The sequence below is a fragment of the Phaseolus vulgaris genome, chromosome 4 (assembly GCF_051622355.1).
Source record: "Phaseolus vulgaris cultivar YP4 chromosome 4, ASM5162235v1, whole genome shotgun sequence".
Lineage (NCBI taxonomy): Eukaryota > Viridiplantae > Streptophyta > Magnoliopsida > Fabales > Fabaceae > Phaseolus > Phaseolus vulgaris.
This window is the reverse complement of record NC_143501.1, coordinates 45,917,864-45,933,516: the sequence shown is the minus strand read 5'-3', so window position 1 is coordinate 45,933,516 and position 15,653 is coordinate 45,917,864. Positions and strand designations below refer to the sequence as shown.

Genomic DNA, 15,653 nt, shown 5'->3' with positions numbered 1-15,653 from the left:
TAAGTGTACAATTGAAATAGATGTTTGGAATAGATGTAACAAATGGTTAGGAATTAGCAATGTGCTATATTGCTATGCCAAAAATCATCTAAGCCAATTCAATATTGTGGGACTGAATTCTAAGCAAAATATGGCTTGGAAATGTATGGCTTGGAAATGTATGTGAGTGGTAGTGATTTGGGTTTTGTAGAATCATAAGAATAGTACAACTTTTAGGAATTGTGTGATGAATTCAAATGAATTTTTCACAATAGCACAATTAAAATGATGGGGATGGTTAACAAGTGTTCTTACAAGGCTGGATATCTCTTATGCAAGGTCTCCTTCTTCGTTTTCCTTCTTCTCTGTCGGTCTTTGTCACTTGTTCTCGACTACGTGTCCTCGATCTAGGCATAGTGTACCTGCAAGAACACTCTGATGCTCAAATCATGTGCAGTTAAATAGAGTTATTGTTAAAGATAAAAAAATCATTATCTTTCATCCTAGGGGTGTCCATCTATTTATAGTGTTTTTCATGGACCCTATCTATAGGTTGGATTGAGCTAGGCTTATGTTATTTTGATCATGCTTTTAGGAAATGATTAAGTTCCCTTAATCACTAATCACCATTGTAGGTTTGCTTTTTTTTGGGTCGAGAGACTGATTGGTTGTAATACGTTAAGTATGTTGAGTCGTGTGATCAATAAGTTGAGGTTTGGTGAGGTCTTACTATAGACTCGGTGTCGCGAGATCTTATTATGAACTCTGTGTTTCGAGCACCTGATAGTACAAAAAGTATGTATCCTAAGGCAAGTTTCTCATTGTCTTACAGGTGCTTCTGTCCCGTTTTGTGTTTGAAATTAATCTAAATTAGCGTGTTTATGTCAACAACTCAAAAGGCTCAACGTAAGTTAGATAGTCCAACATTGTAGCTAATTCATGACAAGGGAATATGTCTAAGTGCAGGCAATACGAACAAGAATGCTTTATTTTTGCAGATTTGTGGAAGGAGACACAACATTCAACATTCAAGAACAAGTAAAATGATTCATAGGCGGATTCAACTTTAAACATATTTTCATATTTCATGTATCAGAATATCTCCTACAATCAAACATAACCAACACGTTTCAGGATAATAGTGAGAATGACCATATATCCATAATGAAGGAGGGCGGTGCAGGAGATGCAAAATACATAAGAGTTAATAGTGACGGGATGATCACACTACATATATCAACCATAAATGTCAATGAATGTAACTAAGATAGGGAAGGTATTTGTTTTTTAGGTGATATTTGAGAGGGTTACTAAAACATTAGAGGTTATTTTTTTTTAAAGCTAAACTATATGAAGTTCATTAACCTTACCTACTTTTATATACAAGTTGAGACATCCCTTAAATATCATAATTATTTAATTTTATTATTTACTAATTAAAAAAGAAATTATGTAGAATTATTTATTTTGTTTTATTCATTAATATATGTCCAAAAGAAATGTGTTGTTACGCACCTATAACTTATTTTCTTTTGCACAGGATCATCTATGTTTTGTTTACTTCCACTAATAACAAATAAAATACATGTTTTTGGCGATGAACAATCAAAATTATGCAAACTAATAAAAATATATTAAATTAATTGCTTAGTTAAAATATAGATTAATTTTTAATTGGTGCACTTCTATGAATACTCTTAAAAATAATTAAAATGTAAACACAATCAACATAAAATATTATGCACACCAAACACTAACATATAACTCCACCAAACTCCACCAAATGAGAAGGTGTGCCTAATTAAAACTGTGAAAAGAGGAAACATGGGTTAAAATAATATAGTTCATTTTCATGCTAAAAATAAGAAAATCTATTAACACACATTTAATACCTATGGCATGAAAGTATCTATAACAAGGAACACATAAAGAACCAAACAAAAACATGAATTGCATTGTAGCCCTTTAGGATAAAATATTGAGTGAATCCATCTCCATCATCACCCACATTCATTCAAAACTAACTTTTCTTGCAAACCAAACTTTCACAATTTCCTAACTCAACTTGCATTGAATTTAAGCAAGCTTTTCCTTTCTTCATGTTTCCTTGCTTATCAAACTTACTTTCCTCACTTTTCTCATGGATTTTCTTGCCTTTCCCGTGAAAAAGTTTCATGTAGTTAGAGATAAAATTCTATAATTTAAATTTATTTGTGGCATATTATTCAATCTTTTCAAATTCGTTAAATTTCTAGCAAAATGGTAATATGTATTATGAAAAAATTGATACAATAAAATGAGATCAAAACAAAGTGTTTAAGGAAAATAAATGGCGAATTTTTTATATTTTATTCTTTTGTGAGACATTATCAATCCGATACAAAATTAATATATTAGTAAAATGTATAAAAATTTATGATAAAAAAAATGGACAATCATTTATATCATATTATCTATATGTTTATATCTCTAAATTTTTCGAAAAAAGAGTTTATATAATAATATAAAACAATTTTATACTATCATCCTATTACATCCACTAATTTGTTGAGTTTAAAAATGATAATAATAATGATATCCAACTAGTTAACATTCTCCATTTTCTCCACTAGAAACATAATAACCTAAATCTATTATTTTTCATGTATACAATGTTCAAAAAATGTACTCATCAAATTAAAAAAAAAATATAACATTTTATTTTGTATGTGAAAAGCAAAAATTGGGGTGAGAGAGGCTCGAACTCTCGACCTCAGGATAACTCAGAAGCTATGAGACCTACGCGCTAGCCAACTGCGCCACCACCCCTATATTCTGTTATATGCATTTGTAAAACTTTGATAGATAACAGCTATTCATTTTCAAACAAAATTTTATTTCAACCCAACTAAACATTTTTAATTGAACCCTGTAAATGCATTTTTTTGTTAGATGCATTCAGTGTAAAACCAAGGATTGATTCAGTAAAGACATTGAGTTATTGACTGGTTGATAAGGCCAGCAAATTATCAGTTGAATGAAATAAACTGATACATTATAAAGTAATATAAGTATATGAAATTGGATATATAAGTTTGGCACATAATTGTGAGGCTGTGTTTGTCTCTAATATGTAACTTTCCATGTCTAAAGTTTCTATATAGATGAATGATGCCTGCAACTATAGACTACTTTTGTTACTCAAGATGTTACAATAATCACAACACCCAAAGAGCATAAAGATATTAATGTAGGGAATTAGATGGTTTGGTTTAGTTAGAAATACATTAGATTAGAACCAAAATATAAAAGTTAAGTCATTTGATAATCAACTTTTTATAGTTTGAATACGATTTTATTGCACAATTTTTTTATCAGTATATTTATCAGTATTATCTTTTTAAAATAAAATATAAAAGTATGTCCATTATTTTACAACAACAAAAAATAAAATAAAGAATATAATGACTCATCTTTCACATGTTTATACAAAAAATTTAAATTTATATGGAAGTTAAAGTTATTCTTCACTAAATTTGTTTACACATTACCCAAATTTCTTATCCAACCATTGACTAAACCAAACCACTAGGTTCTAAAAGGAAATCTAAATTGATACAATTTTTGTTTTGTTTTAATTGATTCTCAATTCTTTAATCTTTTTTTTCAGTTATTTTTTTAAACAATTTTTTGTTATTAAAACTTGCATTGGTTATCCATGCTACAACATGCCACATCCATAATATATATGGGTTCTGAACAAGTAATTTCTCAAGGACCACCATCATAGTTAAAATTATAGCAAGATAAACAAAACTGGCACATTGAAATGAGATGAGATGAGATGAATTAGCATACAAAATTGTATCTCACATACTCATATTGATGTAGTTATGGACTAGTTCTTCATTTTCTTTTCCAACCTTCAAAGGCTAATGCTTCATACAGGAAACTTTTTATGCCTTGACTACAATTCAATACTTTCTCTAAACAAATAAAACATTCTGTACTAAAACTAAAACCTACAGAGACAATGATGGAGAGAAGTAATCTGCCATCAAGCTGCAATTACCAATCATTCATCATCAGAACTATCATATGCTAGGCCTAGTAAACCCCCACCAGAGTTTTCAACACTAGGCTTAGCTTCGGTTTCAGGGGACCCCAATGGAGCATGCTCCTCAGCTTTCTTTAATCCAGATAAAGATTGTTCCTCCACTTTCTTTGGTCCTGGCAAATATTGCTTCTCTTTTGAAGGATCATGATCAGGCTTACAAGTTGTGACAGGAGCGTTTCGAGAAGCTGGGTTTGACTGATTGCCATCAGATCTTGGCCTCTTAGGTTTAATCTCAACAACTTTTTTCAGCAAATCTTGCTGCCTATATCATAAAACCCATAAATACTTTGAGAATCACTGAAGCTAGGAAAAGACAAGGAAATGCAAGGAGGGGCAAGAAGGATTGGGAAGATCTACCTAATACCACTCTTTGGCTTTGGCTCAACGCGAAATGCCAATGGTACAGATGCAGGTGTTGAATCTGCTAAACTTGCAGCTCTGTATTTGTTGGTGAAGGGGAAACAATGTAAAACAGACAACTTCACAGGCAACTTCATCAGAAACACTTTACCAGTATCATATAATATAGGTTTCACAAACTATGAAAAAGGACAAATGAATATGTAAATAGTGCCTACGTTGCATTTTGAATATATCAATTCAGCAGAACTTATTAGGATCAGACAACCATATTAAAAAATGTAACACCTGTTTAAATTCATTCAATCAAATTTCCAGACTAAAAACAGCATTATAATCATAAAGCTTGAAATGTATATTTTGTCATGCTTAAAGAAAAACCCTACTACTCCTACATAACTTCTTCATCAAAGCACTTGCATAGCATTGAACATCTTAAATGTATGATGTAAGATTCAGTGCATAGTTTCTAAAACTGGACCAGAATGGCTAGTTTGATTGGATTGAAGTGCACTACTGGACAGTCCAATCAAGGCTGAATAACATTAAAAGCCAGCCTTGAACATACTAAACTCCAAGTGAACTGAACTAACCATGTGAACCAGTCAGTCAGGGTTTGACCAGCTAAACCAATGCAAGCTAAATGGAAGCATAGCTAAAAGAATGCAGACAGGGATTCAAACCCTGAGCAATAAAATTCATGCATGTACCATTGTAGCACTAAGTCAGGAGTCAGCTGTTAAAAGTACAAAGTGAACCATATGTATATGTATTGCATCTGATCAACACATGAAAAATAACTGGCCCCCAAATGTCAGCATAAAACTACATACCAAGAAACACTATGTATTTTGAGAATAACTTTATTCATAGAAAACTGTTAGTTATAGCACATATTTAAATATTTATATAGAGTGACTATGATTTATTGTGACTTTGTAGCAATTGATTTGCTATAAATTACTTATACCATTATACACACACACACACGCATATTCTTATATTTTTACTTAAGCATATATATGTTACACCTTTTATATATTATCATACTATGTAGTTTGTTCAAAATCTTGGTTCAACCCACTCCAGAACCTTGAACATCTCCTATTGTGAGTTCACAGTCAGACCCTGATTCACAGTTTTCAAGTACCATTAAGAAAATAAGATGACTCTGATCATACACTAAAATGCATGCAAGAATGAAGCAAGAAATTTGTAGTCACAGGGCATAAAAATCAGTATCAAATCAACTCAAGATGAAAACAAAAACAAGGATTGTTATGTGTTACAAATGACTACAAAAGGATATCTTAAATGCAGCAAATGCCCGTTTCTCAGTTCGCCGTAGGAGGCGCTCTGCATCCTCCTCAGCTTCCATTTGCTCCTTGAGATAAAGAAGATCATCGCTGTCCAAGGCTGCATACTTAAACTTTAAAAAAAACGGAAGAAAGAAACTAAAAAAGCAGGTGAAGCAGAAGCACAGGCAAGACACAGATAGTAAGAGGAAATGAACAGTACCGCCTCGACCATGAAGGTAACCTCCACGCTCCCCAGCAACCTCTTGCATCTGCTTGCATCAACCACCCAATACAGGAAGCCAAGATCCCTGCCGGGGCATGTTATCAGAAAAATCCCTCAAATTGCAAAAAAAAGTGCTTGAAAGTTGAAAAAAAAAAGCATAGGCAGGCAGCACGTGGCCAAAAGAGAAAACCAACACAGGAGAATGACCAAATTCTGATTAGCTACATTCCCTAATGAAGGACAATGAAGTTAAAGAAACCACCAACAAAGACATGTTAAATACCTGACTCAACTCAACACTCAAGAACAAATCGGTCCATACATACCACCAAGGTTCATGTAGTGTTGTTCTGCTCAGTAGCAGAAATGAAGCAAACAGCTACTTTATTCAAAACTTTTTCTCAGTTTAATTTTTAAGCATAGTTTTGTTAGAACATTATGAAAATTGCATTTAAATTACCATTTTAATACATTTTTCTTATACTTTCATGTTTCTCTAAATAAATGATATACCATCTCATCACATATCCGTCCCATAGTTGTAGAAATTTTTCCAATTCCTCGTACTGATACCATATCAATGATAGTAACAACATAGCGGAACCATAGCATGCAACACAGCTAGAAGGCTTATTCCAAAGTTACTATTCTAAAGTCCATGCAACAATTACAGAACAATCGACAATCATAGAATAGTTTCATGAATAATCAAAGAAACAGTATTTTAGGCATATCACACATACATGAAAACCAATTCCAAAATATCATCAAACATTAAAAAAAAAAACCCATAACTATAAGGATTTCTTACAAAAAGGTTCAGACATTAGATTAGCTTCAACAGCAATTTAAAGCACACTTGCAAAAGGGCAGCAAAACACATATTACATTAATATCCAGATACACATAACATAACGGAGGGTGAATCAATGCGCTAACCTTTGCAACCATTCGTTGGAAAGTAATATCCTCATCGTCAATCCTATCTTTTCCCTTACCCCATTTCTTATCTGCGAAATTAACACATACCCAGTAATTAAAATCCAATAAAAATCAAAACTTCAAACAACAACAACAAATTGAAAAGCTCGAAAAAAAGAAATTCAGAATGGGATACCTTTGGGGTCGCTGAGATTTGTGTATTCTCTAACTTCCCTTCCTGCCATCGCTTTTTCTCTGCAAAATTTTGTCTATGACAGTGGGAAGTGATGAGAGAAGAGAACGCTGAGAGTCTGAAATTGGATTTGATTCCTTCGCAAAAGACACTCAAAGGGGAAGAAGATGACCCTTCCCGAACATAAATCTTCTTTTCTTCTTTTATCTCACTAAAACCTACACACACAAAATTCGTTTGTTGTTTTCATTTTTAGGGGTAAATAATGTGGATGAACTGATTAATTAATTTTTTTATTTGGTAAAAAATTAGAATTGATAAAAAAGGGAAAGTGTTTAAAAGGATTCGAATGAAAAATAAACTTATTTTTATTTATCATCAATAATAGAAAATATTTTGTATTTATTGGACATAAATATTCATAGATGTATTTTTCTCAAAAGATAAGGAAAGTTATGAGTTCATTTCACATCCCTAATAAAAGATACTTAAAACCAAATAAATAAATAAAATCATATTATTTCATCAATAAATTTAAAATGTTTTAATTTTAATATTCCAGAACACTTTTATTAGAATAAATGGTTTTTCTTTTACGACATCTCCTTAATTTGGTAACACCTAATAGAGTGTACAATACCTTGATAAATAATAATTTATTACGTTAACTAAAAAGAGCGTAGTTGACATAAAAAAACTGATGAAAGAATTAATTTACTTTATACAAATTGTTAAATGACTAAAATAAAAAATTTAATCCTGCCGAGTCAAATTAAAACCAATAAGTTTGATGAAATGGTGAAATTATATTTTATTGTGTAGTTTTATAAACAATTATGTTATATATTTAAAGACATAAAATAAATAATTAAATTTAGTTATTTGAATAACTTTTACTAACATCAATAATATGGATTATTAACTTTTATACTCATTAATATAAATTTAAATTTTTATCAATTATTTAAAAACTATTTTTGAAAATATTAGTTAATTAAAATTGTGTAATACTATATAGAAAAGAAAACCTATTTATTTATATATTAAAAAAAAGAATTATTTTTAAAAAATTCCAAAATTAAAACGAAATTTCATAATTTAAAAAAAGGCTAAAAACTATCTTCAAGCTAAGTATGTTATCTTCTCTTATCAGACTCTCGGGATTGTGTGTACCTGCAAGGCGCTCGGATGTCAAAGTCAGAAATAGTTTATATCATTATCCGATCAAATTCACTCTACTTACCTCTTAGATTCATGTCCTATTTATATCATCTTCTTATTGAACTTATAACCTTTTTGGGCTTTCATTTTGCACCCACATTATTTTAAACACACCTATTTGGACCTTATTAAGCTGAACCTTGCTATAGTAATAACATATATTTATTCCTAATATTTTATATTTATATTTTTCTTCTAACCCTTTCGATTATACTTTTCGGTAGACGCTTTCGATTATACCTTTCAATCCTAACTGTTCATGATCAATATTTGAAAAATCAAGGATTAAGTCAATGTATCACATGAAAAAAAGAGTAAAATCTCACTATAGTCTTAGCAATTGTGAAATACTATTTTATATTAGTCCTTCAAATTAATAAAATGCAAAATAAGTCTTTAAAATATAAATTTATTTAATTTAATTTTTTATGCGTATAATTTATTCTTAAATTTTAGAACCTAATATCATTATAGTCTTTAAAAATTAATGACAAAGACTAGTATAGTTAACGGATTTCAATTTCAAACATTTATTTTGATATTTTTTAATTTCATTCATACTAAAATAATAATCTAACTCATTGATAAAACAATAAAGGCACTTTTGATTGCACAAAAAATAATGAACATTAGACTTTGGTAAAAATAATAAATAAATAAACACACCTAAACTGAATTGGTGTATGCTATGCTACCTTTTATGAGTAATTACATGTTACAGTATAAAAATATAATTTACATTGATATTTTATACATGGCAAGTGACTGCAGAATTTGAACTCTGAAACATTACTGTTGTTGTTGGAGAACTGAGAGAGTACTCAGCAAAAACAATAGCCAGAGAAAACAATTACTGAAAAATAGTGAAGAACTAGGTTTGATTTTGAGGTGATCTTGGTGACATCTTTTAATCTGTCTCATTATGTCTTCTTGTTAGGCAGATTTCAAAACCATTCACCAAACGAGCAGAGGGAAAGAAGGACATCCTATCTTCCTTCATTTGTGTCCATCTGTTCATGAAAACATTCAATCAATCAGCTATTGTTAGTGTTCTAGTCAAGAAGAAAGACCATCTCAGTTATAGCATTAAGTTTGCTAGAAATATAGGGATTTCTAGCTAAATTGTTATCCGTCTCCTTCAATCATAAGTTCCTCTTAACTACATTGATATGCTTTATTTCATGGTAAAATGTTCTACTTATACCGTAATCGGCTCGGTCCATGACACTACAGTTATCGGACTCGGTCCATGACACTACAGTTATCGGACTCGGTCCATGACACTACAATTAGGTTTACAGTTAGGTTTGTTAACCTATGATAAACCTCAAAACTATGGCACTTAAATTGTAGAATAAGAAAGCTCATTGACTACTCTCTTAACACATTCTTTATTATTATTGTATAAAACTGATATAGTGGTTGAAAATCATAGATTCTGCTAGTTTGAAAGAGAAGCATTACCAAAACAATGAGACATATGTACTAATACTTAGATCTTTTAGTACATTCTAACAGTAGCTAAAAATATTCTAAATTTATAGAACTATAAGTGAGAATCATTATCAATAGTAGAAAGATGTGTTGTGATTATCATTCTCTGTGATTCTTTTAGTGAAATTTGTGAATCTTTTAGGCCACAATGTCTAGTGAGTTTGGGAGGGGTACCTGTATGTAGTGACAAAGTAATGAAGAAAAAGAGCAATTTGAAGGCGTGCCAGTTCTGCTCCTGGACAGAATCTGGCACCTCCTCCAAATGGTGCATAGAATGGACTACTTCTCCAGTTTCTCTTTTCCTGCATTCAGACCATAAAAATTAAGAACAAATGAAATAAAAAATAAAGAACTATAAAGTACTTAATTAAATCAAGAATGCATCAAAATGGTATGAGAAACTAACCTCATTTTCATGTTCCATCCATCTCCAAGGATTGAAGTTTAGAGCTCCACTGTATACTTTCTCATCTAAATGGACTGCTGAAAGAAATGGAACCACAAAGCACCCTTTGGGAATAACAAAATCTGCTCAAAACCAGAGAAGTTTGTGTTAGATAAATTGGCTGCAAGGGTACTAAAATGTATCAATGCTCAGTTATTTTAATCAATTATCAGCAAAAAAAGTTTAGAATCTAATTGGTATGTTGCTATCAATACAAAGGAGTTCTACTCTTGTATCTAGTTATGTTTTGACAGACTATTATTGATTGCTTTTGCTTTGATCATTGAGATTGAGAGAATGAAATTTAACTGATGAACAATAAAGTGTGAATATATATCATTGGATGTAAAATGTAATAGAAAAACTATTTTTAGACTAACTTTGCTTATCATATTTACACATACTCAAAATTTTGTACCTTGGTATTGAACGTCTTCTTTTGCTTCTCTCATTAACCAAATTGCAATGCCCCCAAGTCTCAGTGTTTCATCAATAACCTGTTTGTGAAGACAAGAACATGAAAACTTAAATAACTCCCTATTTTCTATTATTGAATATAAAAAAAATTAAATATACTCTAAACAAATGGAATTTAAAATTTATGAAACAGTGAAAATCTAATCTCACTTACACATTGAGTGAATGGCATTGCTTTATAATCCTGCCATGTAAGCAATTCATCTCCAGAATTACTCCTCAGTGAACCATGTTCATCCTGTCCAAGGGAAAATTTTGTAAGAATTATTAGACAAATTCTTCTTCAGTTTAAGTATTAAGCTCTAGAAATCACCTAAGGACAGTTATATTATATGTACCAAATAAATTTTCAGGAAAAAAATTTCAAAAATAGTTGTGTTACATACCAGCAACTGCTTCATGGCTCTAGGACATTGAGTAAGGAAATAGACTGCAAAGAGCATTGTTTTGGTGGTTGTTTCATTTCCCGCAAAGAGAAGATTGATAATGAAGTCTGCAACAGCATCATCTGGCAAGCTTTCTTCCTCTAGTAATCTTCCAAGTACACCATTACCTTCCATGGGAGCACCATTTTGTCTGTGTTCCTCAATGATCTTGTTTATCTTGCTTATGATATTCTCCCTTGCCTGATACCAAAACAATGTAAACTTCAATACCATTTTACTTGATAATCTCATCTAATCATATTAGTCTTAGAATTGTGCTCTATAATAACAATCATAAAAGGAAAGAAGAGGGTGTCCTGTGATAAATTTGAATACTAATGTAAGATTGGGAAGTTAAAAATTAGTTTTTCATGTTTCTTTACTACATTTAAGATGGTTCTTGAGTTCACTCATCGAAGGAAGTGATAATGAGAATGACAATATTCACTCTGTATTTTTTGTATGTATGTAAGTATGATTTTAGAAATTTAATTGTTGTACCTTCATAGCAGTGTGGTATGCATAGCCAGGGATGTTGATAGGAATGGATAAACAACCATCAACAAAGTCAGAAAACAACTGAGCCAATTCACTGACTTGAGACTCACTTGAAACCCCCAATAGCTGATTAACCATTAAATGTATAGCCACCTGAAGTAAATCATGTAGATATAGTAGAAAATGAGCCACTGAAACTAAATAGTAATGGTAAAACGCATCATTAGTTGAAATTACTTACTTTCCTACAAACATCTTGCAGAAGAATGACTTGGTTGTTGTTAAAATTGCCCAAAGTTTGGAGCATGACCTTTTGGATATCATTCAAGAAATGGAACTTAAGCTTCTCCAGACGCATCATGTTGGAGGCAATTCCATGTAGTTTCCTTTGTTGCTCTCCTTGCACTGTGATCACACCATTTTTTCCAACCAAATCTCTGAAAGATTTTGGGTAGCTGGAAATGAATAATCTTCCTTCATTTTGCATTACAAAGCGGTTGAAGCTTGGATCTGCTGACACCACTGCCCATTTGCCAAATAGGCTGCATGAAAATATCTTATCGTACCTATGACAAATGAAGGTTCCATCTGTCAGATTGGTTTCACAAACCATGTAACTGAATTTTGAGCTTTTGTAAAATATTCCCTTAAGAACAACTTAATTCTTAAACTAAGTGATTTCTAAAGAATGACCCTCTTCAGAGCATTTTTCATACAGAACAAAGCTTATACACATAGGTATTTTTCTATTGTTTTCCTATCAGAATTTTATATCAGCAACCTATGTTAACATTTAATGTAGGCCTTCATTACCTTGATGATCAAGATAAAAATCCAATTTTATTACAAAACAATACTAATAGTACCAAAAGAATTGCATCTAAGCTAGTCCTTTCAAAGGGTCTATGATTGGATTAATCAGCTCTTAAAAATTGAGAAGTTAACCTGTTAAAATTCTTATCTAACACATCAACCAAACTCAACTATTTCAAAAGCTAGAATATGTAGCACTTTTGTTGTGGTGGCCAATTGGCAGTAAATACCTCTTCACCATTTCTTCAACAAACTGAGGAGGATGAGAACTTGCAACAGCATTGTACCAATTGATGCTGTCTCCAATCAAAGGCCACCCTCTCCTTCCTGGTGGTAATCTGCATTTGCTTTTATCTTCCTTCCTTAACTTGAACTGAATTACTTTTGCAAATATAGCCGTGACCAATATCACTGAGATAATAACTAGCCAAGATTCTGAAATATTCTCTCTCATTTTCTCCATGGAATAAGATGGAGAGAAAAAGAAATCACTCGTCAACCTGCAAGAGAAAACTGACTATTCATAGTGAGCCAGACATGGTAATCATTTGGCAATGCAAATCTGAACTATTTATGAAGAAAAGGAAGAATTTATGAGGGCCAAACATGCATAGTTGACCAAACTTAAGAAGATCTGGTAGGCCATGTTAACTTAGTATTTTACATGAATAAATCATTCCCAGAATCTATTTTATTAAAACAAGTTTGAACATGTAAAGATACAACGAAAACTAAATAAAACAAAAAGTTGTGTTGGAGAACTATAAAATTCCAAGTTGAACAGAGAAAAAGTGTACATAAACATAAAAAGGGTTGAGTTCAATTGATTTTGATTTTTTGGACAATTATTTGATATAAATCCAACCTAGTCCACACTCTCCTATTTGGCCCGCATTCACAATTTCTACATCTTAACTTAGTATTTTACATGAACAAATCATTCCCAGAATCTATTTTATTAAAGCAAGTGTGAACTTGTAAACATTCAACCAAAATTAAATAAAAAAGGTGGGCACAAGATCACAATCTGGCAGCATTATTTGGAGAATATGAATCCATTTTTTTTGTCTCCATATGCAATCTAAAGCATAATCATATGTCTACTACGCAGCTACTCCATAAGACTAAAATTTTTGCTATATATAAGATTTGCTGACTCTTCACAATCTCACAAAAATACCTCTTATCCTAACAACCAAATGATAGATACTATGAATCTTTCTGGTGTGAGAAACACAAAAAAATGATGATGAAAATTTGAGCAAAAGGTGAGATAGTACTTCTGATACCAAGTGGTAACATAACATTAACATACTCTACCATAAAGAACAGTCACCTTATAACTCTGCTGCTGATGAACAGTCACCTTATAACTCCTTATTAACATACTCTACCATAAAGAACAGTCACCTTAAGAACTTCCTGTGTGTTCCTTAGAACACAGAAACATTGAGGAAAGGGAAGAAGGTGTGTCTTGTGGTTGTGATGACTTTCTAATTAGAATATATAAGGAAAAGGGTCACTTAACTGGTCCAAAAAAGTGCTTTTGGTGTGCATTTAATAGTGTCATGAACTCATCTGTTCAAATTGATGTGCACAAAATAAGGAGCATAATGATCAACTAGCAGAGGTTGTCATCAAGAAAAGTTAGCTAGAGTTTGACTTGCCCTTCTTACGCTATGCAGCAATGCATTAATCAATTTGCCACATTCCAGTGACGCAACACTCACCTTTTTGTGAAAGAAATAAAAGAAATCATAGATTACTAGCTACTATAAATAGTATGAAAGACATTGAATAGGTGTGTTCCCTATCATATAGAATGAACACACATAATTGACAACCATCAATTAATGTAGGTAGCTATAAGTAGGAGCCACTACTCTCATATCTATCAGATTTAAATCTAATTAGAGAAACAACAATTTCTTTATCTTCTCTGGTTTTTATAGAGTGCTTGGATGAGAATACATTTTCAGACTCCAATGAATGTATACTTACAAGAATCTGACAACATTTTGATGTCTGTTCAAGAAAAAAAGAGCACTATTCTTAAGAAGAAGTGCTTGTCAGATTCTTGCATGTACATCATGTTAGGATTGTTAGCAAAAGTTTATTCAAATGTTGAAAACCACAAGCAAAACAAAAAATGGTTTGCAACAAACTACACTATGATGTTCCATATATGTTTTATGATAAGTCATTTTTATAATGAAAAATAATGTGAAATAGCTTAACACAACAACAACTTATTCACTTCTAAATCTTTAATGATATATACTTAAGAAAATAATGTGGAAGCTTTGTAGAATTACTATCACAGTATCTAAATTGGAGATTAATTCTTTCTTGTTTAATTTTCTTGACTTTGTCATATGAAAAAATTGTTTCTTTTTCTATCATGATATACATCAAATAGGTGGGGGCGTAATTAATGTTTGAATATTTAAAAAAAAAGATAAATACATAGTTTCAGTTTGATAAGTCATGCAGAAGTTCAACTTAAAAAGAAAATATTTTTAATTAAGTGGTATACTTTATAATATAAACTTTTTTTTTCTAAACGACAATAAAAATTGAGTTTATGCTTTATACACTGCCCAACACTTTTACTTTTGAGACCTTTATGGATTTATAATATCAATACAAGGACAATAGGACATATAAGCAAACAATCTTCCAATTGACATAGTTTTTCATTTGTTACAATTCCATTCATGTATTTCAATTTAACAAATTACAAAATAATTACAAACTACTTTTTTTTTAATGATCTGATCTTTTTAACTTATCTAGTGAAAATATTATAATTTATTTTTTATGTCTAGCAAAAGATGTATATATATATATATATATATATATATATAAGTATGTTCTTTCATTATTATTTAATGGATTTAAAAACTAATGTATATGGAAAATGTAATTAAATATTGTATATACATAGTATTTGTATTTTTTTTTTCTCTTTTCACCTTGTGATCTATACAAACACCTAATCCATTTGTAGGAGGAAAGTTGGGTTTCTTAGGTCAGAATTATGGAAATGAATGGGTTATTATGGAGCCACTAAATGGAGCAGTCAAAGTAGTAAAGGCTTTGAATCCTAATTTTAAGGCCTTTTTCCAGGGATGACCACCCTAAAGCTATGCACTTAATTATTTAAGAATTATAAATGTTTAATGGTTATTGGGTGATTGATGTGCACTC

At 31.1% G+C, this 15,653-nt stretch overlaps 2 protein-coding genes and 1 non-coding gene across 4 annotated transcripts; all 3 read right to left on the bottom strand.

The window, feature by feature from the left end:
• Nucleotides 1-2,702: 2,702 nt before the first annotated feature.
• On the bottom strand, nucleotides 2,703-2,787 carry TRNAM-CAU (transfer RNA methionine (anticodon CAU)). Its single transcript is given in 2 exon segments — nucleotides 2,703-2,738; nucleotides 2,750-2,787. It is a non-coding gene; the product is annotated as a tRNA-Met (tRNA).
• A 1,020-nt stretch (nucleotides 2,788-3,807) lies between these two features.
• Nucleotides 3,808-7,305, bottom strand: LOC137837810 (ankyrin repeat protein). Its single transcript, XM_068646948.2, has 6 exons — nucleotides 7,074-7,305; nucleotides 6,896-6,966; nucleotides 5,954-6,002; nucleotides 5,745-5,851; nucleotides 4,433-4,515; nucleotides 3,808-4,337 (listed from the first exon to the last, which is right to left on the bottom strand). The coding sequence occupies exons 1-6, from the start codon at nucleotides 7,120-7,122 to the stop codon at nucleotides 4,034-4,036; spliced, it is 663 nt and encodes a 220-aa protein (XP_068503049.1). The 5' UTR covers nucleotides 7,123-7,305; the 3' UTR covers nucleotides 3,808-4,033.
• A 1,699-nt stretch (nucleotides 7,306-9,004) lies between these two features.
• Nucleotides 9,005-13,938, bottom strand: LOC137837809 (Cytochrome P450 superfamily protein). Of its 2 annotated transcripts, none has more exons than XM_068646946.2 (10): nucleotides 13,780-13,938; nucleotides 12,674-12,943; nucleotides 11,872-12,196; nucleotides 11,634-11,783; nucleotides 11,094-11,333; nucleotides 10,862-10,945; nucleotides 10,649-10,727; nucleotides 10,192-10,313; nucleotides 9,960-10,087; nucleotides 9,005-9,301 (listed from the first exon to the last, which is right to left on the bottom strand). In XM_068646946.2, the coding sequence occupies exons 2-10, from the start codon at nucleotides 12,904-12,906 to the stop codon at nucleotides 9,199-9,201; spliced, it is 1,464 nt and encodes a 487-aa protein (XP_068503047.1). In that variant the 5' UTR covers nucleotides 12,907-12,943; nucleotides 13,780-13,938; the 3' UTR covers nucleotides 9,005-9,198. The 2 variants fall into 2 exon arrangements, with proteins under 2 accessions (XP_068503047.1, XP_068503048.1); XM_068646947.2 differs by having other exon boundaries at nucleotides 12,674-12,956; nucleotides 13,780-13,921.
• Nucleotides 13,939-15,653: the final 1,715 nt, after the last annotated feature.

Excerpts from the sequence above, each read along its gene's own strand:
- LOC137837810 (XM_068646948.2), bottom strand. The coding sequence starts at position 7,122 with ATGGCAGGAAGGGAAGTTAGAGAATACACAAATCTCAGCGACCCCAAA. Across the intron at positions 4,516-5,744 it reads GGGCATTTGCTGCATTTAAG|AGAGCTGCAAGTTTAGCAGA; the intron begins ATATCCTTTTGT and ends ACCAACAAATAC. Across the intron at positions 4,338-4,432 it reads AAGCCAAAGAGTGGTATTAG|GCAGCAAGATTTGCTGAAAA; the intron begins GTAGATCTTCCC and ends TTTATGATATAG.
- LOC137837809 (XM_068646946.2), bottom strand. The coding sequence starts at position 12,906 with ATGGAGAAAATGAGAGAGAATATTTCAGAATCTTGGCTAGTTATTATC. Across the intron at positions 11,334-11,633 it reads CATACCACACTGCTATGAAG|GCAAGGGAGAATATCATAAG; the intron begins GTACAACAATTA and ends TTTTGGTATCAG. Across the intron at positions 10,088-10,191 it reads GGATGGAACATGAAAATGAG|GAAAAGAGAAACTGGAGAAG; the intron begins GTTAGTTTCTCA and ends GTCTGAATGCAG.